This window comes from Gopherus evgoodei, chromosome 7, assembly GCF_007399415.2.
Source record: "Gopherus evgoodei ecotype Sinaloan lineage chromosome 7, rGopEvg1_v1.p, whole genome shotgun sequence".
Classification (NCBI taxonomy): Eukaryota; Metazoa; Chordata; order Testudines; family Testudinidae; genus Gopherus; species Gopherus evgoodei.
This window is the reverse complement of record NC_044328.1, coordinates 77,651,199-77,676,858: the sequence shown is the minus strand read 5'-3', so window position 1 is coordinate 77,676,858 and position 25,660 is coordinate 77,651,199. Positions and strand designations below refer to the sequence as shown.

The 25,660-nt window shown below is 52.8% G+C and overlaps 1 protein-coding gene across 7 annotated transcripts in view; it reads right to left on the bottom strand.

Moving 5' to 3' along the window:
• RNF123 (ring finger protein 123) overlaps window positions 1–25,660 on the bottom strand; it is a 138,996-nt gene that overhangs the window by 31,067 nt on the left and 82,269 nt on the right. For 5 of the 7 annotated variants that reach the window (XM_030570618.1, XM_030570621.1, XM_030570623.1 and 2 more), the window contains one exon: window positions 24,739–24,823. In XM_030570618.1, coding sequence (XP_030426478.1) covers window positions 24,739–24,823 — 85 coding nt within the window. Of the gene's footprint in view, window positions 1–5,219; window positions 5,312–12,952; window positions 13,234–24,738; window positions 24,824–25,660 lie in introns of those variants that run through there. The other 2 variants (XM_030570622.1, XM_030570624.1) reach the window with 2 other exon arrangements.

Sequence of the window (25,660 nt, the reverse complement as noted above, 5' to 3'; positions counted from 1 at the left end):
AGGCGGGCTGGGGAGCAGAAGTCGGGGGGCAGTCTCCCAGGAGACAAAATTGGTGTGTGTTGGGTCGCTAGCAGCCACCGCTTGGGAGGGAGAAAGGGGCATCATGCTAAGATGCAATCTGCCGCGCAGAAGAGCTGCGTTTTCTTGTACTTGTTACTCCTAGAGGGAGGATTATGATGCATCCTTATAAGGCTCCAGCTACTTCCAGGCTCCACTGCCACATTGTAAAACAACCCAGGGGAGAGAGAAGATAAGAATAGCCCCCATGACTGCAGTCTGATGGCCTCAGCCTCTCCTCTTCATTGTGGTTAAAGGCAGGCAGGTCACCCCAAAAACAAAGCTGGCTTTTATTAGGTCAGATGCTCTTTGAAGGATCACAAATGACTGCATCCTGTTCTGCACCACCCAGACAATATGGTGTAGCAGAGGGTTCTCCTCACTTTAGATTATTGTCAATGGAACAGGGACAATTTCTTCCGAGTGCTGTCCAGTGGCTGATTCAAGAGAAGCCATTGGGTAGCTCCTGGCTCTAACTGAGCAGCCTGTCTAGCTAGGACTGCAGCTTTGACCTTCAGGATGATGCACATTGGCTAATTAACATCCTTACAGATTTGTCTTTCCAGAACGCCCTAGTGGTGGCACAAGACTGGGCAACCCTTCTGCCTCCCACCTCTCTCTCCCGCCCAGCCCCCATATTCACATGTCTAACACTGGATGCAGGGAAACATGCATGGCTGAGCCCTCCACTTCCAACCAGCCTCCGACTTCCTTGAATAGTGCACTACAGGGTTTAGCACTCTCCTGGGCAAGGCTGAGCCCAACTTGACCACTTGCCCTCCGGGCATGTACAGAGGGCACCGTAAGTACTGGAGGCTATCAACTAGACTTTTGCTTGACCTAGCTTAGTGAGTAGTTTGCTTTAATTACAAAGCCACATGGCCAGCCCAGTGTACTTGGCTTCTTTCCTAGTGAGAGCTCTCCTCCAGCCCATAGTCTCCAATAGCACTGGAGCACCTGCAATGCTACATTAGAATTCTGCTAGCTTGGGACAGTAGCAGCAGCAGCAGCAAACAAGCCATTACAGGCTGTATGCCCTAGAGAAGAAGAGCAGCATGCTCCATCCCCAGAGCACAGGGGTAAGGAAAACATACTCCTGGCACAGGCTAATGCTGCCTATTACATACAACTAACCCACTGCCAGCTCCTTCAACCAGCTGGCCCTAGAATTAGGGAAGTGCTGCCTAGCTTGTGTGGGGTCCGGTCCTAGGGAGGAGGCAAATTTCACTGGGATCTTCACTGGACAAAGCCATTCAGTGAAGTAAACAATGCAATTACTCCTCACCTCCGCTACACACAAGCAGCTGTAAGCAGTTGAGTTCAGAAATGTAATAGATGACGACTGCGCATGGTGTGATACTAATGACCCAACCCTGCACTGTTCTATGCTCCCCTTGTAATGGAGAAGGAGCAGTTCCTATACGCACCATCATCTCCCTGGGCACGATCTCCCTGAGCAAGGCAGACCTGCTGCTAGGCTGTTTAGAAAATAACCCAATAGTGTATCCAGGATTGGGACTAAAACCATCTCTCACTTTCTTGCATCATAAATTCTCTAGTTACATTGGAATAAAAAATGCTTATTTTTTTTTTAACTCAACTTGGTCCAAGAGTCTCTTTGCCCTTGTGTGGAGCCTGGAGTAGAGCCCACCTCAGCCTGTCCCCTCTGCCCTGATATCTGTCAGCAGGACAAACCTCTCCACTCAGGACCACTGCCCACGTCCTGTCCTAAGAGGGGCTGGCATTCCTGCTGCCCCTGCATAGGGGGCCAGGCCATTGCTCCCTGATGGCAGCACCTGGCCAGATGTTGAGGCTGCTATCAGATGAGATTTAGATTTGCCTTCAAGCAGCAGGGGTGTCAGTGGGCAAAGCCAGAGCTGTTCAAAAGGGAACCTGCTGCACGAGCAGCCCTTAGACAGGCGCCGGCCAGGTTAACAGAGCATGGCTCTGCAGAGCAGGCAGGAGCAGGGGCAGTAGGTGAATGGGAACCCTGTTGCACTGGCCAATCCTAGGAGGTTGCATGGAGAGTTATGCAGAGCAGGAACAGCCTTTTCCACAGCAGGCTCCAGCAGCCTGTCTCTCCATGGACTTCGATGGCACACCCAGGCATTCAGTGAGCTGCATTAAATGCCCATGCAGAAGTGACAGCCTGGCACAGCTAACAGGCTGTGAACCAAGCTCCTGTCAGTGACTCAGCCTGGCTGGGATGCAGGCACCCTGGTGCTGCAAGCACAGGAGCCAGTGCTGGCCTGCCTGGCACATGCCTGGGCACCCAGCTGAGATAAAAGATAAATAATAAGATAATTGGAGATATACCAATCTCCTAGAACTGGAAATCACTGAGTCCAGTCCCCTTCTTTCACTAGCAGGACCAATTTTTTGCCCTGATCCCTAAGTGGCCCCCTCAAGGACTGAACTCACAACCCTGGGTTTAGCAGACCAATGCTCAAACCACTGAGCTATCCCTCTCCCAAGAGAAGCAGCAGCACATCTCACAGAGTAACTGCACACAGCTCAAGCCAGCTGGTCCCAGCAGCAGTCAGCCTGGCCTGGGGAGAAGCTAATGGAGCTGTGGCTGGGAGCAGCATGACGGACAGACTCCCACTGCCCCAAGAAGCCCCACACGCAGTGCTGGCTCACAGCTCTGCTCACAGCCTTGTCCCTCCCTAGACATGGGATCTGGCTCTGAACTCGGCAGGCGGGCAGGAGCAGCACAACCACTGGGGGTGGGGCAAGGGAGAGCTCTGGGTCAGGTGCATGATGGTGGTGAGGGATCCCTCACATACAGTCCCCAGGCTGGCAGTTTCTAACAGCTTCACCACTGAACACAAACACCCAGATCTCAGGCAGTTCTGCACCACTTCACACCCCACCCTTGCCAGCTGGACTCTGGTGCTCAGCCCCAAGTGCAGGTACTGGGCAGCTGCACAGCAGCTGGGGTGGGGCTCAGTGGTTCTGGGATCTCAGTCCAGCTCCACAAGGACCTGGACTCGCACTCAGCAGAGTCAACCACTCTGCAGAACTGGGAGAGTCCCTGAGGCAGAAGTACATGCAGGGGTAAGGGGCAGAGGAGGTACACACTGCAGCCCCCTTTGTCTGGGAGTGGGAATACAGCCTCTGGGCTGCCAACCCCAGCTCTCACCCGCCCGCTGCCCCTGCAGGAGGGGAACTCCCACACCACAGAGCCCTAGGCACCTGCAAGGGCAGAGGGGTTACGCCAGAGGCCCATTAGGGCAGCCCCTGCCAGGATTCAGGACCTAAGGAGCTTGTGGAGAGCCCGGTGATGGCTCTCTCCCCAGGAGCAGGGAGCAGCAGGGGTGTCTACACCCCCCAGATCCCTGCTGGTGGGAACCAGAGGCAGCTCTTGGGGGGTACGGGGAGAAGAGCCAACACCAAACATGTCTCAGCACACCCTGGGAGCTGGGGACTCTCCAGGTGGACCCTTCTGCCCATAGCACCAAGGCTTCCCTGCTGAGGGGGCTGGAGAACGGAGGCCTCCCTGGGGGCTGAGCAGCCCTAGGAGTGCCCCCCAGCTCCCTCTGCTCCAGCCCCAGGAGAGCAGTGCCCCCGTCCCCACAGGGACCAACAAACAGAAGCCAACCACTTCACTCTCCTCAATGCCCCCTCCACCACCACCCTGAGCCCTATGCCCCATCACTCCCCACCCCTCCACAACACTACCCTGAGCCCCCGCCCCATCCCTCCACAAAATCCCCAACCCTCTTCAACACCACCCTGAGCCCCACCAACATCCCCCCATTCCCCCTCAACAGCCTGAGCCCCCTGCCCCATCACTCCCCCAACATCCTCCACCCCATCCCCCCACAATATCCCCATCCCCCTACAATTCCACCCTGGAGCCCCCACCTCATCGCTCCCCGAACACACCCCACCTCCCATAATACCTCCATTCCCCCACAATTCCACTGTGCCCCACGCCCCATCCTCCCACAATACCCCCGTCCCCCTTCAACACCATTCTGAGCGCCTGCCCCCTCCCCTCCCGTGCCCCAACCCATTGCTCCATAACACCCCCAGCACCCCATCCCTCCCTCAACATCCCCAGCACCCCATCCCTCTTCATCACCCCATGCTTCCTGCCCCATCCCTCCCTCCAACACCATGCACCCCATCCCTCCCCAATGCATAACCCCTCCCCTGCATACCCACCCACAAATGCACGATCTTGGGGTCGAGACACTTGAGCAGGCCCCCCAGTTGCTGGGTCCCCCATGCCCCACCCACAGAAGTTTGTGGGCCACAGGGCCAGTTACACTCCAGCTTCAGAGTGCTCTGGCACCTGGCATAGGTGCCCTGAGCTGCCACCCCTCCCCTACGGGCAGGCCACCCCCATCCCCAAGTCCCGCGTGTCTACGCTGTTTCCCAAGTGGCACGCTAACCCAGAGCCCAGCCCCCTCATGCTAGGGAAGTGTGTCCCTGGGGGACTCTCTCGGGGGCTCACATTCACAGCCTGCCATGTCAACAAGCCTCGTCCCTTGCAGGGTGCGAAACACCCCGTCCTGCTCTGGACCTCAGACACCTTCTGGGAGCTGTGTCCAGAACATGACAAGCTACATGCACCTGAACACCTGCTTCTCAAACCCAAGGGCCCTGTCTGGTCTCATTAGCACTCTGCTGCTGCTGGCTGACAGGCTCGTCCCCACACACATAGCTGGCCAGAGGTGTGCGCACATAGATGCTGCATGAAAGACAGCCACGGTGTCAGTGGCTCTCAGTGCCAGCACACGCAGCACGGGCAATGGTCAAATGTGGGCATGTAGCACAGACCTTCAGGAGAGCTAGGGGGCCTCACCTCCACTCCAGCCACAGCTGGGGAAAGGGGCAGTCAGAGAATCATAGAATTTCAGGGTTGGAAGGGACCTCTGCTCAAAGCAGGACCAATCCCCCAACTAAATCATCCCAGCCAGGGCTTTGTCAAGTTTGACCTTAAAAACCTCTAAGGAAGGAGATTCCACCACCTCCCTAGGTAACCCATTCCAGTGCTTCGTCACCCTCCCAGTGAAGAAGTTTTGCCAAATATTCAGTCTAAACCCACCCCCCCCTGCAACTTGCGACCATTACTCCTGCACACAGGCAGGGAGTGCACAGAGGTTGTACTGTCCCTGGGGCTCCAATGTTCAGGGGAGGGAATTTTCACTCACCGCAGTACCCGGAAGCCTTTCCACCCCTGTGTGTTTCAGGTGCCCAGACGTAACTCCTGCTCTGAGTGCCTGGCCAGGGGTACTGCAGGGCCCTGGAGGGGTATAGACAGAAAGGCTGGGTTCATGCCTGAAGCCTTGGTGGAGCTTTGCACGGGAATCAGCTGGTTACTGACACGGGGCAGCATCTTGCACAACACTCAGCTTCTTCCCTGACAGTCCATTCAGCCTCACCCAGCAATCCAATGGGACAGATGGAAACACTGAAGTATAGACTTGGTTAACTGCAGCGACTCCACAGCAGAGCCAGGAATAGAACCTAGCGCCATCCCCCCACGGCCATCCTGCTTGCTCCAGGGAAGCTAACAGACCAACAGCAGCAACCAGACCCCAGAAAGAGTGGGGGATGGGAAATCTCTGCTAGGATTCCTCCCCCACTGGTTTCTAAATTTAGCACCTCCCATCGACACTTAGAATGCCCATGCACCAGACAGCACGGCAGGGCTCAGGTGCTCCTGCACCTCCACCCTGCAACAGCAGACACAGGGAGACCTGGGATGCAGCCCAGCCTCACTCTGACCACCAACTCATTTTATAGTTGTTCTGGGTTTGTTGACACAGCACCTAAGGCTGGCCCATGCCAGCTGACTCAGACTGCAGGGCTGTAAAACTGCAGTGTAGACATTCAGACTTGGGCTGTTTCATGGTGCAAGTGCTGGGAGGGAAGGGGGAGAAGCAGGACACAGCAGCCTGCTCAGGGGAGGAGGCGGAGGTGAGCTGGGGGGAGGAAGGCGGGGCAGGGAGCTGCCAGGGGGTGCTCTGCACCCACCAGCTTTTCCCCATGGGTGCCCCAGGCCTGGCACCTATGAGAGTTAGCACCTATAGGCTGGAGCCCAGGCTGCAGGACCCTCCCCCAGCAGGTTCCCAGAGACCAGGCTCCCATCCAAGCCTGCATGTCTACACCACTGTTTTGCAGCCCAAGCCCCAGTCAGGTGTAGACAGACACTGTTTTCTCATAGGAAGGCAGTGGGCAGCTAGGGGATGAATACAGCACATGGCAGCGAGGCAGGTTGCAGGAAGGGAACAGCATCATAAGAGGTACATGTGTGCTGGGATCAGCTGCTCCTTGCTCACAGCTGTACCAATATTAGCTACCTCCCTACAATGAGCTATTTTGTTCATGGACCTTTTCCCCCCACACTGGGCACTTATCTAAGAGATGGACCATGCCATGACCAAGTGTGGGAAACTCTGGTCTGAGTAGGGCCAGCCACCCTGAGAGCTTGGCTTGGGGGAAGCCAGCTGTGTGCCCGTGCACTATCATACAGAAAGGTCTAAGGCTCGGGCTAACTCGTTCCCACGGCACTGGGGCACAGGCTAGCCTCAGCCTCCATCCCCTCCTGGAAACAATCCTAGGCATGCCAGGGGCACGAGATGGCCAGTCAGAGAATGGTGGCACAGGACCGCATGCAACCAGGGGATGAATGCGCTGGGAGGAGCCGAGGGCAGCCTGGATGCAAGGCATGGTCCAGGAGGACCTGTCTCCAGCGCTGTGGGCCAAGCTCACGCTAGTCCTTGCTGCCATGCTCAGTGCAATGGCCAGCACAGCCCAGCATTGACGGCCAAGTCCTGGCAGAAAAGCTCTTACTCTACGTCAGTCAGACATGGTGCCCACCCAGGTCCAGCACGAGGGGTAGGAGGATCTGCCAGGGCAGCCAGGAGAGCAGATATGGGGAGCAAGAATCCCACAGCAGATGCCCTCTCCCTACTCTCAGCACAGTGCACAGGCGACATGTCTGAGTCCTGACTGTTCTTTTGCTGGGAGCGGGGAGGAGAGCACTTTGCAGTTCTGTGAGGTGGAGAGGACTCACCCTGCCTCCTGCCCAACAAGGCTTTGTTCCAGTTTGTGCTTTCCCTGTGCTCTGAACTCACCGGTGCTGCTGGAGATCTCCTTGGAGGAGCAGAGAACTGAGGTGGAAATCCCTGGAGCCTACACAAGGAAATAGCTGCCTCCCAGGCAGTGGAGTTAAATGGGTGAGAAGAATGCAGACAAGAATCCCTCCCCCTCTCCAGTAATGTGATCTCACTGCCTGTCCCCCACTCCACCCGCCATCTGGCTGGGCAGAGCAGGGCCGGGCCAGCCATGAAAGAAACAAGGAGATCAACACTGTTTCAATCACACACACACATCCATCAGGCCAGCCTCCCATATCACAGGCCCCTTGCATTACTGATGGGCGCATCAGCTTTAACCCTCTGACCAGGCACTGCCCTCAGCCTGTAAGGAGGCGGCACAGTGCAGGGTGCCAGGTTCACATCCCTGGAGGATTACAGTGAGAGCCAAACTCCCCCATTCCTGCCTGCCTCAGGGAGCCTGGCCTGGCAGCGATGCAGGGCTGTGCCTTGAGAAAGACCCCAAAAGGCAGGACAACTAATGGAGCAGGGCAGAGCGCTGCAGCCTGCTGCCCCATGGGAGCGTTCACTTTAGGCTCTGACCAGCCATCCCCTCCCTACAGCAGCCCAGTGCCAGCCTGGCTGCTCCAGGGGGCTCTCTGAAGCTGGCTGTGCACAGGAAAGCCCTGCTGCGATTGCATAGCTGCCTCCCTCAGGGACGGCCCAAGTGGTAGGGGGTCCAGCACCCACACTGCCTCTGCCTCAGCTCCTGCAGGGGGGAGAGGGGTACTCAGAGCACAGAGGCTCATTGAAGCCACTCAGATCTCTTAGAAGGGATCAGACTAGCAAAGCCAACCACAGCCCTGGACCCAGCCTCCCTGCTGAGGGCTTTCCCCACGGAATGCATCATCCTCTCTCAGCAAACCCACTCAGGGTCCTGATCAGGTGGCTGGAGCAGCCTGCTGAGCCTCCCGGGTGCTGGCATTTCGGGTCCTAGCTGCTAGGTTACTATGGTACATTGGGAGCTGCCACCCCTGGCTGTGCTCTGGGGGAGCACACAGGCCCACTGAGCTACTGCTGCTGTGTGGGCTGGATCCATGACGCATAGGGCTGTGCCCCATTCAGCTTGTCCTTGGCCAGACACCACAGCCGGGCTGTGTACAGCAATGCAGGGTATCAAACTTGCCCTGAGTCCATGCAAAGTTCTGCCAGGCCTACGCTTGCCAAAAAACTGCCAACACAGCCTGGATCCCTGCTCCTGCCACTCTACTAGTCCCAGCATGTGCATGGTTGGGAGAGACAGGCCCTGAGCAACCACCTCTGAGCCCTGCACAACTCAGCTGGCCAAGTGGCTTTGGACCCACTCGGTTAGTGGGATGCCAGCACAGCACAGAGGAGCAGAGAGTGGGACGCAGGCACTGGGGCTAACGCACCTCCCAATGTCAGCAGGTGTTGGGCACCACTCATTTCCCTGTCCCGACAGGGCCTTTGGCTGAGCCATGTGGGTCCTGATCTTCACCAAGCACTTACTGCTCTTGCTACAAACCACCAAAGACAGCTGGGTCGCCAGCAGGTTGCTAGAGGGAGACTACTCCTGACTGACATTTAGAGAGCACTTGCCACTCTCCCATGACTCAGTAACCTCAGCACCACCAGGGACTACAGCCAGGCTGATGCTAGAGCAATCACCCAAAGACCAAGGGAGCAGCTCAGTTCCTGGCAGCCAGCTAGCCCATCTGCAGAGCCCCGGCAGGGCTGGCGCCCACAGCACATTACTTCAGGCTGGGGCCAGGCTAGTTTTAGGGGCATTTACCCACAACCTGTTCTGACATGTGCCTTGTGCACTGATTGTCCATGTGGGATCCGCATCCTATAAGGAATGACTCTGTAATGATGGTTGTGTTGCAGATGGGTGGAAGAAAAGGAACTCCTTCTCACAGCTGATCTGGTTTCATCCACCATATGAGAGGCTCTGACTTTTGGTGGGACTGTTACCTTGTCATTCATGTTGTCCTTATTGTGTGTGTAAACAGACCAAAGCCAGGCCTGCAGGCAACAAAAGTGGAGTCTGGCAAACCATGTCACACATGTACATGCTTCCACACAGCCTAGTAGGAAAAAGCAGATCCTGATTGTGGCAAGAGGTCAGAGGGTGACTTGGTTTAATCAGACCATTCACAGCCTGAACTCTGTCTATTGACAGGTAGGCTTCTCCTAAGGATCTCTAGGGTCACTCCTATGAAATCTATAGTCCTCAGAGTCAAAGTGAGAATTTCTTTGTTTACACAGATCCTCAGTGATCACAGAAGGTGGAGCAAGAGCAGGATAGACAACCAGGCCACCTGGTTTGAGCTGCCCATTAGTAGCCAATCATCCACATACAGGAAAACGGTGCAGCTATTGCATGTCATCTGGGCTGCCACCATTGAGAAGACTCTTGCAAAGACCCTAAGTGCTGTTGTCAGCCCAGACGGGAATGCTCTGAACTGGCAGCACTCTTGCCTTATCATGAATCAGAGAAACCTTCTGTGGGACAAGTGAAAATCCACTTGAAAATAAGGATCTTTCATGTTGAGGGCCACAAACTGCAGGGAGGGAATTACAGATGCCAATGTTGCCATGCAAAATTTTGATTTGTGAATAAAGACTTATGGCATAGATCAAGAATTGGTCTCTAGCCTCCATTTTTGGGGGAACTCAAATATGGGGAGTAGAACTCCTCCCCTTGATGTTGGAGTGACACTTGCTCTACCTCCTAACTCTGAAAGAGGAAGACCCCACCTCCTGATTAAGGATCTCCTTGTGAGAGTTGTCCTTGTGAAGGGGCGGGGAAGGGAGTTTGTGGTGAGAAGGTGAGAGAAACTCGATTACTGGCATATACAATTAAATAGGTTGTAGAGGATTTTTTTAAACTAAGGGCTGGGGGAAAGTGACTGGTGTAGAGAAGTACATGGTTTGGGCAGAGCCATCCCTTAGTGATTAATTTATTAAAGGGGGAAATTCTATATCCTAGTAAAGAGTGTATGAAAAAAGTAGTAAAATACAGGTAGGAGTTAGTGAGGAACAGCCAGATGAAACAATGTCATATTTAAATATAACACACGAAGGCAAGCAACTGAACGTTGACAAAATATACAAGTGCTTATACAGAAATGCTAGAACTCTAAATACTAAGATGGGTGAACTACAGTACTTGGCATTACATAAGGATACTGATGTAACAGGCATCACAGAAACTTGGTGGAATGAGGATAGTCAATGGGACATGGTAATACAGGGTATAATATATACAAGAATGAGAGTAGGTGGTGCTGGTGGGAAAGTGGCACTGTATGTGAAAAAGCCTACAAAAGCAAAAATTGAAACAATATGGGAGTTCAACTATCTTCACATTGACTGGGTAAATGTTATCTGCAGAGAGAAATTTCAAGACACCATCAATGACTGCTTCTTGGAGCAGCTAGTCCTGGAACCCACAAGAGGAGAGGCAATTCTTGATTTTTTCCTAAGTGGAACACAGGATCTGGTCCAAGAGGTAACTATAGCAGAACCCTCCCACGAGTAATAGCGACCACATGTAATTAAAATTTAACATCCCCGTAGAGGGGATAATACCAAAAAACCCAAAGACGGTAGCATTTAACTTTAAAAAGGGGAACCACATAAAAATGAGGACATTCGTTGGATGGGAATTAAAAGGAGTTGTCACAAGTGTTAAATGCCTGCAGGTAGCATGGGTACTAATCAAAACACCATAATAAAGGAACAGACTAAAAGACTAAGAGGACCATAAGAATGCCACCATGGCTAAACAGCATAGTAATGGAGGCCAGGTAAAAAGGCAACCTTTAAAATTTGGAAGACAAAACCTAGTGAGGAGAACAGGAAGGAGCACAAACTCCAACAAGTTAAATGTAAGAAGGCAGGCCAAGAAAAAAATCCGAGAAGTAATTTGCTAAAGACGCATAAATAGTAAGAATTTTTTTAAATGCATCAGAAGAACTTAAAGCTAGACAAATTCAGACTGGAAATAAGGCATGCATTTTTAACAGTGAGAGCAATTAACCACTGGGACAACGTACCAAGGGTCATGGTGGATTCTCCAGCATCAATTTTTAAATCAAGACTGGATTTTTAAAAAAATCTGCTCTAGGAATTATTGTGGGGCAGTTCTCTGGCCTATGTTGCACAGGAGGTCAGACTAGATCTCAAATGATCTGTTCTGGTCTTGGAGTCTATGAATCTATCTAAAAGCAGGAATCCTGTCAAACAGGGCAGTGGGGCCACTAGATGACAAAGATGTTAAAGGAGCACCCGAGGAAGAGAAGGCCATTACAAAAAAGCTAAATGAATTCTTTGCCTTTGTGGTCACTGTGGAGGATGTGGGGGAGATGACCACATCAGCACTATTCTTTCCGGGAGACAAATCTGAAGTACTGTCCCATATTGATGTATCACTAGAACATGGTTCTAGAACAAATTGATAAATTAAACAATAAGAAGTCACCAGGACCAGATGGGATTCACCCCAGAGTTTTAAACGAACTCAAATATGAAATTACAGAACTACTAACTGTGGTATGTAACCTATCACTTGAACCAATTAGTGGAAGGTAGCTAATGTAATGCTGATTTTTAAAAAGGCTCCAGAGGCAATCCACAGGGTAAGCCTAACTTCTGTAGCCGGCACATTGGTAGAAATGATAGGAAAGAACAGAATAATCAGACATGTAGATTAACATGATTTGTTCAGGAAGAGTCAACATGACTTTTGCAAAGGGAAATCATGCTTCAACAATCGATTAGAATTCTTTGAGTGTGTCAATAAACATGCGAATAAGGGTGATCCAGTGGATATAGAGCATCTTCAGAAAGCCTTTGACAAAAAACCCTCACCAAAGTCGCTTAAGGAAATTAAGCAATAACAGGATAACAGGGAAGTTTCCCTCATCGATCAGTAACCGGTTAAAATACAGGAAACAAAAGGTAGGAATAAATGGTCAGTTTTCACAATGGACAGAGGCAAACAGTGGGGTCCCCCAGGGATCCATACTGGGACCTGTCCTGCTCAACATATTCATTAGTGAACTGGAAAAGGGAGTGAACAGTGAAGTCCCAAAGTTTTTAGATAATACAAAATTATTCAAGATAGTCAAGCTGACTGAACAGTTATAAAGAGGTCTCACAAAATTGGGCAACAAAATGGCAGATGAAATTCAGTGAATGCACACTGGAAAAAATAATCCCAACTACACATATATAATGATGGGCTCTAAATTAGCTATTACCCCTCAAGAAAGATCTTGGGAGTCATCATGGATAGCTCTCTGAAAACTTCAGCTCAGTGTGCAGCAGCAGTCAAACAGGCTAACAGAATGCTAGAAACTATTAGGAAAAGGATAGAAAACCAGAAAATATCAAAGCCACTATAAAAACACATGGTGCACCCACACCTGGAATAATGATGTTCTGGTTGGCCCCATCTCAAAAAGGATGTAATGGAACTGGAAAAGGTTCAGAGAAGGGCAACAAAGATAATCAAGGGAATGGAACAGCTTCCATACAAGGAGAGACTAAAAAGATTAGCGCTGTTCATCTTGGAAAGGAGATGACTAAGGGGTGATAGGATAGAATGGTGTGGAAAAAGTGAAGAGAGAAGTGTTATTTATTTACCCTTTCCTACAATACTAAAAACCAGGGGTCACCCAATGAAATTAATAGGCAGCAAGTTTAATACAAACAAGAGGAAGTACTTTTTCACACAATGCACACTTAATCTGTGGAACTCATTGCTATGGAATGTTGTAAAGGCCAAAAGTATGACTGAATCAAAGAGAAACTAGATAAATTCAAGGAGGATAGGTCCATTAATGGCTATTAGCCAAGGTGGTCAGGGAGGTAACCCCTTACTCAGGGGGCACATAAATGTCTGACTGTCAGAAGCAAGGAAGGGAACATACAGGTGATCTCTCAAAAAATTGCCTTGTTCTGCTCATTCCCCCTTAACCTCCGTTACTAGCCTCTGTTGGAGACAGGACACTGGGCACGGCATCAATACTTGTGTGTGGTCCTTGAGTATTCCATCCAAAGAACCCCTTAGTTAGCGGGTGGGGCTGCGCAGTGGCTGTAGAGGTAGAAGAAACCATGTATTAGGGTCTCTGAACTCTGTTTGCCTAGTGGCTCATAAAGGCACTAGTGCTAAAGGTCTGTGGGGGGAAATCTGGGCCTGTAAGTTTGCTTGTGGTGTCTCTCTTCAGGGATGAGTTGTAAATACCTAGGAAGCAGAGGGTTGTCTTTGAGTCTTTAAGAGAGCCTACTGACCTCTTATTGAAGACGTTAGACTTATCATTCAGAACCTTCCCTTTGACATGCTGAACCTTCCTGGGGAACCTCCAAAAATGCAGCCACAATTCATACCTCATTACTACAGCTGTGGCGATGGCTCTCCACTGTTTCTTGGAGTGATGTCTTAGCCACCAATCTGCCTACATCAATGAGGGCTTGGAACTGAGCCCTGTCTTCCTGAGGAAGTTTGTGTCTGAATTCCAGAAATTTAGAATAATTTGCAAAGTCATACTTTGTTAATAACTGATAGTTAGCAACACTGACTTGGAGAGTAACTGATGAAAACATTTTCCTCCCAAGAGGTCAAGATATTTAGCACCCTTGTCAGTTGGGCTGCTCTCGGGGAGCTGTGCTCTGGACCTCCCTGTAGCTGCCTGCAACGCTCAGGAGTTGGGTGCTGGATGAGTAAATAAAATCTCTGCCCCTTTAGCTGGCATGAAATATTTTTCAGTCCTCTTCGAGGTAGGGACACAGGAGGCAGGGATGTGCCACACAGACCTGGCGGGTTCCAAAATGGTCTCATTTACTGGGAGGACCACCCTACTAGGGCCAGAGGGCTGAAGGATGTTCGGTAGACAATCCTGTGTGTTCTAGATATATCTGAAGCTCGCTTGCTGCCCTCTGTAACAGCTCTGCATGGTCACTGGAGAGGCAAGGGGAGGATGGAGCAATTACCTCATCTGGTGAGGAGACTGACTCACCCCAGCCGCCTCTGTGCTTCCTATGGGTTCTGTCTGGACTCATTTCCCTCACCGGGAGGCTCGTCTGGAGCATTGGATTTGCTCAATGAAAAGGTAGGGTCCCTGCTCTACCAGCGCTGCCATTGGTAGCGGTGGGAAGATACTCCAGCTTGTGGATGTAGAAGGGGAAGACATTTTTCTTTGATGTGGGTTTTTTTGAAGGTAGAAATGTCTCTAAGTACAACTGAACCCCATAGAAGAGACGACTTTGGATAGGGCAGAGCAAAAATATCCTGTGAGATAAAGGTTTCAGTCCTTTATGGTATTTTGGTAGCCCTAGGGAGGGGACTAGCGGATCTGGGGTGTCCAGTGATCTGGTGCTAAGAGGATCCCACACAGAGTGGGGTCCAGCACGGAGCTCCCAGACCAGATGGTACCAATCTTTTGGTCTGTGGGAAGGAACCAGGACTGATACCATTGGATCCTTCTTCCTTCACACCTTTCCTTCTTGGACAGAAGGTTTGTGTTGGCCTAATTCCTTAGGACCCGCAAATGAAGACTCACCTGAATTTGACCATGAAGGGAAGGAATGCTTTCTCTTAGAAGCAGATCTGGACAGTGACCTGTCCTTATGCTTATATTCATGTCCCCTACTCTTGGGAGAGGGTTTCTTAAGACAATGTGTTTTGGCCTCTACTCTGGAGCTTATGCTCAGAGAGGCGCTGCTCACAGTTTGAGGCTGGTGTACGGGGCATCTCCCCAGCCCAGATCCGAATAGAGCCATTTGGCCTGTTCTGTGAGGGCTTCCACAGATGGAGCTCTCATTGCTCATGAGCATGAGGAGGGAAGGAGCGTCAGATGCTGAACTTGGCAGTGACATGAGCCTCCCCAAGGCAGTGCTGGAATTTGTTGCTGACGGAGAAGGAACAGGGGCAGGAGACAGTTCTTAAACCCCAGGACACTTGGCATAGTCCTTCTCCCGGGGGAAGAAGCTCCCAAAGTGGGGAAAACTGAACTAACTCTACTGACTATAGAAACAATGAAAGACAAACTAAGTTTAAACTTACTAAAATCTATTTATAATATACATTTACAGATATTAAAGTAGAGCAAGATCGTAGGGGACACAGAATTCTGACTCAGGCCACATAACAATAAGAAGGAACTGGACAGGCATGTGTCTGTGCCAGCCTTTATGCACTTGGCTGGGAGCACGAGGAGACAACTGTGAATGCATGGACCAATGGACCCTACATGCTACAAATCTCTCATCTGAAGTACGTGAGCACATGCATACCCATATGTGGAATACACATGGGGACCAGCACTTGAAGAATAACTGATTCTAATACACTTGGACTCCAGTAAAGCAGTTGACATAGTACCACATGGGAAATTAATTAAATGAGAGAAGATGAGGATCAGTGTAAGCACTGGAAAGCCAGTAAGGAACTGGCTAAGGAGAGAAGGCAATGGGCCACGGTGAAAGGAGAACTATTGGACTGGAGGGAGGTTACCAGTGGAGCCATGAAAGCCAAATTCTCTCACACACTTAAACACAAATAATGCAGCTGCCTCAGCTCTACCCCTTTGCACTCTGGCTCAGACTCCCTGGAGCAGAGACTGTCCTGTCCTGCCTGTCTCCCTCCTGGGCAGATGCCACCTCACCAATGCCCAGGGAGCTGGCTCCTGAATCATTCTGATGCAAGCTCCTAGTTTGCAGGGCTAGCTCCAGCTGTTCTTGCCAGTGGGAGGGCAGCTCTGCCCCTCAATCAAACCCAGATCCTGTGGCTGCCTCTCGTGACATGCCAGCAATGGCTGCTGACATACAGAGCACTCCTTGAGAAGAGAATTGGATAGCCAGTGCCTGAAACGTCCCAACCACACTCGCATTCCCCATCTGTGCTGACTGGCAATATAACACCCAGGCCAGCTCTGCCCTGGGTATCCCAACACTCGTTAGCCCTCCTGAGGGGCAGATGCCAGCTTTCTTGCCAAGGGATGGGAGAGCCTGGAAGGGCTGTCTGGAGGTTAGACAGACCCACCCCAAGCAGGCCGGTGACACCTTGGTTCTCTCCACCCTGGCTGCACCTGTGTGTTCCTAGAGGTGCTGGAGCTTTTGGGGGGTAGGGGGAGCCCATCACTGGCACAGCAAAGGTTAGGCAGCTGGGAGCAGGGCTTATCTGTCAAGGGCACCCCTTCAGAGAGCAGCTCAGATCACCTCCAGGGCTCCCCAGGCTCCCTGGGGCTGCAGCTGGGCATGCAGGCAGCCCAGAGAGCATCGCTGCCTCAGCATCTGCAGTCTTGGTGGGGCATGTAAAGGGGGACACACAGATGCAGAAGAGCTCACAACAGCCTGAAAACAATCAGTGCAAGCAAAGGCCGGGGAACTAGGGCACAGCTGCGGAGTTGCCTCTGCAATCCACCTCCTAGGAGGGGAGGACAAGGAGAGATGCTGCAGCCCAGCAAGCAGCATTTCTGGCTAAGTCCTGCAGTGCTCTGCTGCACCACCCATGCCCCCCAAAATGCTGTGCCACGAAGACCCCCACCTGGGGCCAGTGCTGGGCCCACTAACAGTCCTGCCATCTGGGAGGGGCAAGGGGACCTGTTCATCCCCCTTCCAGAATTCCCATGGCAGAGCTGCCAGGCAGGTGCCCCCAGCCCATCTCCTTCATGCTGAGATGGCATTGCCATGCCCAGAGGCATCCCTAGGGGCACAGCTCTATTTCTCAGGGAACTTTGGTAAGGAACATGGTATAACTTGTGTCCTATCACATGGGTGCCAGAAATCCATCCAGAGTCAGAGGGGAATGAGAAAACCAGCAACCCCAGCCTGCCTGCAGGTGGGGTGAGTGCCCAGATCCAGAGCCTCTGGGCAGCCCAGTTGCAGGGGGAAGGAGAGAGGGGGGTGAAGGTGCAAGCACCCATGGCCAGGTGTCTGGGCAGCTTGTGGTGACCCACACAGCACTGAGAAGGAGGCTCTCCTGGAGCTGTGCTGGCTCTTGCCAGTGTCACTACACAAGCTCTACCTCCTGCCAATGCTATTCCTCTCAGCTCCCTCCAAGGGCTGCTCAGTAGAACATCAGCTCAGTTTCTCAGCAGACACACACAGGGATGAGACTGCCACAGGCTCAGCGGCTTGGACCAATACTTGGGGCTGTTCTGTCTCCTGGCCCCCACACTGCAAGTCCATGTGTGTCTAGGACCTGGCTCCAAATCAGCCCTTGGGATCCCTGCCCATGCCTCTCCCCATGCCATTGCTGCCCAGCACTTCAGCCCTGGACCAGGCTGCCTATGGCACTGAGTCCGAGCTCTGGGACAGTCATGGTGGCCAGCAGCACGCCAACGTGGGAACAGCGGGAGATGGTGATGCCTAGGGTGGGGGCCCTGAAGCACACCACCCAGCTACCCTGCACCAATATGCCAGCCGGAGGAAAAGCACGAGATATCAACATGTGCAAATGGCAGTTGCTGTCATGCCAGCCAGGCCTATTCCAGTTCCTGGAAGCAGCTCTGCCTAGTGTGGGGCAGGGCACGTGGCCTGGCACCAGAAGCCATGCCAGAGACACAGATACATGCCAGGGCACTCAGCTTCTCAGCCCTTGATTCAGAATTAAGGGGCAGGTGCGAGTCAGCTAGCCACTGCTGCATGGTGGGCACAGATGCTGCTGGCACTCAGCATTGCAAACCAATGCAGCAGGGAATCTCTGCAACAGTCTCACTCCACGCAGAACAGCCACCTCCCCAACTTGGTGGAGCAGGACTCCTATGGGCCAGGCAACAGAAGTCATATGGTCTATCCCAGGTGGTGTGCTGGCCCCTGCTGGACACCACGGCATGGCTTCTCACCAGCACGGGCAGCTGTTGGAGACCCGAGTTCAGGGACTCATTGGATTCATTAGAGTCCCTGATCTCTGCCCCTTGCTGCCAGCTCCCTGCCTCCAGCCCCAATCCTTGCCAGGCTGCCACCGAGGGAAAGGAACCAAGGCACCCCCGCACCAGCCTGTGGCCCATTCCCTCTGCTGTCCCACTATGGGAGAGGGTCCGAACTGGCAGTGCAGGGGAGTCGTGTGGTGGGGCCCTTCCCTAAAGCTACTCCAGGAGGGATTACATTTAATCCCTTCCCACTGGCCCACTGCGGGAAGCCCTACTGCAGCCAGCCCTGCCTCTCAATTGTTCTCATTAGAACATTTCTGTGCTAGTGAAAACAGATCAACAATAACTAGAACCAAGCCCAAGGCAGGGGCACACCAAGCAGGGCTCCCCACAGCTCTGCTGACAAATCCTGGCCTGGCACTGCAGTCTCTGCTATCCTAGCCTGGGCTTCCCCCAACCCAGCTATCAGTGCCTCTCAATCCAACTCTCAGCCCCCGTTACTCTTCACCATGAGTCTGTCCCATTACAAAATGCTGGTGCTGAACTTGATATCCGAGAAGGATTACATGGGGACAAACTCAGCTTCCCTAGTGATTTCAAGCAAACTGGAATCCAGGTCTCCAAAGTGCTAAGTGGCCTGCCCAGCCAAAGCAGAGGGGTGAAGCACTGGGACTTGTGCCTCGGTCAAACAAGCCTCGGGTTCTCTTTGCAGAGAATGCTCCCCACACTTGAACACTGGTAGTTAGATCCATCCCTTTCTGCCTTCCCCCTCCAGGAAGCACTGGGAAGTCATGTGGTGGTAACCACCCAGGGAGAGCTGTGACTCACCACAATTAACACCAGCGTGACTGGAGGTATTAAATACTGCAGTGCTTCTCTTGAGCCCACTCTGTCCAGCCCTGAAATAGGATGTTGTGCAGTGCAGGTCCACTCATCAGCTCTGCCTGAGAAACGCTCCTCTCCAGGGGGCTCACCCCACCAGAGAAAGTCTGTAATGAGATGCCTTGTCGCCTCCTGCCCCATAGCAGTGCGTTCCTGGAGTAACTGGACTGCTCTCTGATGCCACACACAGATACTAGCTGAGTCTGCCTGGCTCCAGGCCCCCTCCTATCAGGCACCTTCTGAACTCTCCTCTTACCTGGCCAGTGCACCACCTCCAGCTCCGGGCAATTCAGTCATGGGAGTGGGTTTCAGGCCCCTGTACTCCAAGAGGAGCCAAAGCACGGGCCAGAGTGCAACAGCGACCCATTGAGTATTCCAGCTCTGGCTGCAGCCACCTGAGCTCTGAAACAGGAGAGTGCCAGCCCGGGAATCTCCCCCGCAGACAAGCGAGTGCAGGGTTTTATGGATCAAACAGGCAAACAAAATCACGCAGCAATGGAAGAGCTCTATAAGATTCCCCTGGGCCTGGCCAGACTAGCATAACCATAAATGCCCCAAGCAACAGGGCTCCAATCCCAGCCCTGGGGGAGATGCTTTCCTGACTAAACAAGCCACAGTGCAAGGAACTTTCCTTGATATTTTCAGGAACACAGGAATTGCCAGATGGGATCAGAGCTGAGGTCCATGCCGCCCAGTCTCCTGTTTGCAATAGTGCCCAGCCCCAGGTGCTTCAGAGGAAGGTGTAAGAACCCACAGTAGCAGACTGGTCACAATCTACTCCAAAAATATTCTCATCCTCATCTCTAATAGTTGAGGACTACTTAAACCCTGTTGCAGGAGGGTTACCTCCCTTCCACTCCTCTCATTAGCGCTCACTATGACAGTTCTGGATATTTTGCTTAGCTGTATTAATGTCTAATTCTCTACTGAATATTCCCAAGTTCTTGACCTCAACAACTTCCAGTGGCAGAGAGTTCCACAGGTCAGTTACACATTGTGTCAACAACTGTTTCCTTTAATCACATTTTGAATTGAATTGAACTGAATTGAATGTCCCCTTGTTCACGCACTAGGTGCCACTGACAAGAGATGCTCTTGATATCCCTCAGACTAGTCAGTATTTGATAGACTATCATGTCTCCTCTCTAAGATAACAATCCCCATCTTCTCAACTGCTTTTCATAGGAGAGTTTCTCCAGGCCCTGGGTCTCTCTCATCGCCCTTCTCTGGGCCCCTCTAATTCTGCAATATCCTTTCAGAGATGGGGTGCCCAGTGCTGCACAGGATCCAGACAAGGCCAAACCAGAATTAGAACGTTCTCTGCCCCATTCCTTATGCAGCTGAACGTACCTTGCTCTTCTGACTGCAGCTGCCCATTGAGCACAGGTCTCCATAACATGTTTCTAAAGGCATCCAGCTCCCATCCCTGAGCTCACAGTCAAGTCAGGCCTGCTGGGAGTAACCCCTCCAGTACATGTTAGTTTGCATTCAGCACACTGAGTATAGTTTGCCACTGGGCTGCCTGTTCCCGTGGATTGTTTCAGTCCCTCCGGACCTGACTAACAAAGAACTGGGCCATCTCCAAGTTTAGCCACCTCACTGCTCCCCCTCTCATGGTTCCCACTGGTAAACAGCCCCTTCTGTAACCAATACCACTTGGGATTTCTCTGATTGCATCTTGCTAGCCCAACTCCCCACCCCTGCAGAGACAACCCCGGCCCACTGGCTGAGGAGCACTTTGCCATAGCTAATGGAGTGGGTTGGTCTGTTCTGCCCTCAACTCGCTCCCTGCTTCTGGAGCACAAAGGAGAATGAACACAGCGTTCCAGGTATGCGGTCAGTCCTATGGCAGGGAGCTGCTGCCTCCATGCAGGGATGCCGGGGGGTGGGGTGGGGTGGATTACAGTCGCTGCGTTTTGCTCACTGCCCTGCTGCACGGCCATCTCCTGTCTGATCTGCTGGCCACTGTCCCCAAGGGCATCTGGACACTCCTGCTCCAACAATGAGGTTTAACTCAGATGTGCACTGTTCGGGCGGTCGGGGAAGGGAGGGGGACAGTGCTTGCCTCACTGCTTGGAATATGATGCCTGCTCTTCAAGCATTAGCAGAGTCCGTGGTTTGGGTTGCTGCTCACCCTTCTTTCTGACAGCCAGCGAGGAAGAGGAAGAGGGGGCTCAAGAAGAGGCTTGCCAAGGTTCCACAGCTTGGAAGCCTTGCTGATTTCCATGTCAGAACTGCTTGGTTCACATAAGGACAGAGATGGTGTGACGTTATTGATATTAACTGGGACCATACAGAACATGGTTTGCAACCAAGGTCCTGTAGTGGCACCAAATCTTATGTAAAGGGGGTCATATAAGGTGTCTAAGACCAGGTTATGGGTTGCTGGTTATGATTATGCTGTCTGTATGTCTGTATCATTTTGTAGTTGAAGTTATGAGTATTGGCTGTATACTGTCTGAATTTCAAATTGGTGCTGTAGTTCTGGGAAAAATCCCAGACGAGTTGGTGTTAGCTCTGCCCAGCCTGCTTGATGGCCTATTAGGGACCATCAGCTACACAACTGACCCATTGAGAGGAGGCAGATACGCCTTGTAACTCAGCACGGTGTGCAGGAACTTGCCCATGTGACTCCAGACTCCATTTTGCTGTAATTTTCCACAGTAAGAACAAAGAAGTGTTCTTACACCTGGAAGAGCCTATATAAGGCTGATGCCTCATCTCCATCTTGTCTTCAATCCTGCTTACTACCTCTGGAGGGACTTTGCTACAAGCTGAAGCTCTACACAAGGGACTGATGACCCATCCCAGCAGGGGATGTACTCCAGAGACTTGATTTGAACCTGCAGTTTACTCCATCACTGCTGCAAGCCTGAACTAAGAACTCTGCCATTACTGTATGTAATTGATTTCATTTAACCAATTCTAGCTCTCATCTCTACCTTTTTCCTGTTATGAATAAATCTTTAGATTTTAGATTCTAAAGGATTGGCAACAGCATGATTTGTGGGTAAGAACTGATGTGTATATTGACCTGGGTCTGGGGCTTGATTCTTTAGGATCGAGAGAAACTTTTGCTTTCACTGGGGTGTTGGTTTTCATAACCATTCTTCCCCAGGACGTGTGGGACTGGTGGTGATACTGGGAGACTGGAGTGTCTAAGGAAATTGCTTGTGTGACTTGCGGCTGGCCAGTGGGGTGAAACCGAAGTCATTTTTGTCTGGCTGGTTTGGTTTGCCTTAGAGGTGGAAAAACCCCAGCTAGGGCTGTAACTGCTCTGTTTGAGCAATTGATCCTGAATTGGCACTCAGTTGGGTCCTGCCAGAACTGCATCGTCACAGATGGGTTTTACCAAGTGCCAACCCACAGCCTTGCCGACTGCCGAGAACTGAGCTGGGATCTCACACATTCCCTTATGGAGGCTCCGCTGGACCCCTGCTTACCCCTAGCACCACGCTCTTCGTGCTGCCCTCCCAAAGTTTGCATGGGTCTGATTGTGGGCATAAAGGAAAGCCTTCGTCCCTCCCTCTGGCTGACAAGTCCAGCAACCAGAGTAGGGGCATGAGCTGTGGAGGCCAGGGCAGGGAGGTGCCCCAAGAGCTCACTCCCCATCACAGTCCCAAGCCCCTTCCAAAGGGAGAGCTGCCCTGTGAAGTCTGTGGGAAAGCAAAGTCTGTTTGCATTTGCAAAGCAGAAAAGGCCACTGATTAGTGACCTTGCACTGAATACTTGGCACAGTCATGCTCAGGGCTGTGTGACTGGTGCAGGGACCGTGGGAGACAGGATATAATTAGTTGCATTTGTGTACATCTTTCAGTCCTTGAGAGAAGGATCAGAGCGAGTCTGACTGCAGGGCTGAGTGGCCCAGCCAGATGGGGCTCTGCTCTCTGCAAAGCCAGGGACTAACTTGTTCCACATGGACAGAGGGAAAGTGGGATGCGGAGGATGGGGACTGGGGCCTCCCAGCAGAGGACAAGGCAGAGCTGGAGGCAGAAGGCATTCGGGGAGAATGCACATGTGTTTACAGACAAAGCCAAGTGGATCTTAGCTGGCCTGAGTGGCCCACCTGGACATGGGCTGGGCTCTCAGCAGGAAGCACACATACATACCCAGGGCCTGCAGACATGCATTCAGCCTGCACCACGGCCCCTGGGCCTTCTGAGACAAGGAGGAGGAGAGGCTGTCCTGCCTGGCAGGACCGCTCTGCTCCCCTTCCCTGGACAGGGCTTGTCCATGCTGTTCATCTCATGGATATGGCTGTGAGCACAGCAGTGTGCTTGGGCACAGCGCAGCATGAAAGGAGGCAACAACTGTGGCTGCCATGACACTCAGCCATCTGGCCAGTGAAATCCCTCATGGATTTGCCAGCCCCTTCCCCACAGTAAGCTCCATGCATGGTGATTTCAGGGAGCACCTAGTTCAGAGGCCCCTTTGCTCACAGGCTGCTGCAGTGGACTACAGGCATTTGTGTCACTTCCTTACACCACAGGGACACAAGGACAGCAAGGATTTGACACCTTCCCCTCCTGCCATAGGGTAGGAGCCGGACACTGGGAGCTGCTGCCGGCTACATCTGGGATCTCCATAGTTCCCAGGTGTCCCTCCAGCCCCTGCCTACCTCACACACAGCCAAAACAAGCCCTCGTCCACCCAGAACACCCCTGGGAGAGCTGGCCCTGCCTCGCAGCAGTGTTGGCCAGGATGGGGACTGGAGAGAATTGGCCATGCCAGGGCCTGTGGCTGATGTGAAGCAAGGCAAGTGCCAGGCCTCCGCCTGCCCAGGTGAGCTCAATCTGTATGTGCTCAGTGCTAGGTAGCGCACATGGTGCCTAGAAGGAGAGCTCACCACCCTGGCACTAAGAAGCCGCCAGCCCAGAGCCAACTGAGGGAGACAGAAGGTTGCACATGGAAAAGTGGAGGGTCGCATTGCACCACCCTGCCATTTCCTATAGTAATAGCACATCAAGGCTTTGGGACCCCGGAAGGCAGAGCTGTTCTCCTGACTCACCTAGGTTGCCAAAGCAGGCTCCAGCTCAGCAGCACAAAGGGCTGAGTCTCCTACCAGGACTCCCTAAGAGCAGCCAACTTAGAAAAGCAGGTAGCACAGTTGGTAGGGGACTAACCTGGGAAGCAGGATGCCCAGGTTCCATTTCCTACTCTGCAACTGGCTCCCTGGCCTCAGCAAGTCACTTGGGCTCTCTGGCCATCAGATGCCATCTGCAGAGCGGAGATAGGAGTCCTGCCCTGCCCCAGTGAGGCTGGGAGTGACATGAGCTGGAGTGGCCCCCAGAAACTACAGCGATGAGGGCCACAAAGGTATTTTACACAGCTGGTGCTAGAGGTGTACACGTGTGTGAAGCCCTGCCTGAGGCTAAACTGCCACCAGTTAAGAAGAAAGGCAACACCCCAGACAGCAGCACAGTGGAGGTGAGGCACCAGCAGGCTGGGCAAGTGTCTGCTCGCTGCTGCCATGCTGCCAGGGGACACAGGCCAATCTGAAAGGGAGCAGGGCATATGAAGCAGTGGGGGCACTGCGGCAGGAGGACAGCAGGGCTAGCTCTGTGCTCAAGGGAGCACGCCTGCCCCCTCCATGGCTAGGCAGACCTAGGAGACAGGAGGAGTCTCAGCAGAGCCAAGGCAAGGCAGAGCAGCAGTTGGGCCAGTACAGAGGGAGTGAAGTGAACGTGGTGTCCAGCCCACCTTGTGGGGCAGATATTTTGGCCCTAGCGACCCGCACCTACCCGCGCGGACTCCCATCCCCAGGCTCTGAAGGGCTGAGTCCATCTCCAGCCACACCACAGCACAGCCGCAAGGTGACACTGCCTCTCGCACGAGGAGTCACTCACCCTTGGAAGTCAGTGTCCATGAGGAGTCGGACCAGAATCCCCGTCACTGCCACAAGGATTGGATAATGATCCACGCTCTCTAGCCCTGGGGGACAGAGCAGAGCCAGAGCAATGACCATGGCTGGGAAGGCCAGGCCGTACCCCACCCCAGCACATGCCCAGCTCTGTACTCCGAGCCTGACAGCCATCCTTCTCTTTGCAGCAGCCCACCTCAGCTGCACCCATGGCCACACTGGGGGAGCCCTGGGCCAGAAGTGCTGCCTCCTCCTCCCACAAACCACATAAGCCCCTTTCACATGGCCCTGGTCGCAGGCAACTCCCCATGGCCAGCACTGACCTCTTGAAAGCCTCAGGAAAGGGGGGCTCCCCTAGACCCTGGGGCTGGTGCCCTACCTTGGTGTGATATGGAGGGGGCTCACTGGAGCCTTCCCACGGGAGTGTGGATGAGCTGTGCCTCAAGGGAAGAGGGGACATTGATGAAACATCATTCCCTGAGGGGAGAAAGGCTGACTCAGCAGTACCACATGGCCCAGGGGCTGCGCTTCCAGTTACTTCCCAGCAGCATGCTGGTTAATCTGCTGGCTATGCTTCAATCGTCCCCTAGCTACGCAAGTTGGGAGATGGTCTGCGATGCAGGGACAGCACGTGGCTGCTAGCACAAAACTGTCCTTCCCCAAATCCAGCCACGTAGCCCAAGGACAGACTCAGGAATGCATAACTAGACAAGGACTTCCTGCATGACCTTCCCTGGCACATGCAGGAGATCAGCCTCCATTCTACGGGCACCTCCCATCCCAGCCCCCTTTCCAGTTCCCTAGAGTGCCCACTTGAGGGCAACACCTTGCCCAGAGTAGGCGTCAAACGTGGCAGCAATTTAACAGCTGCTCAGAGTTTAGTGGCTGGAGATCCCAGAGGTAAGGAC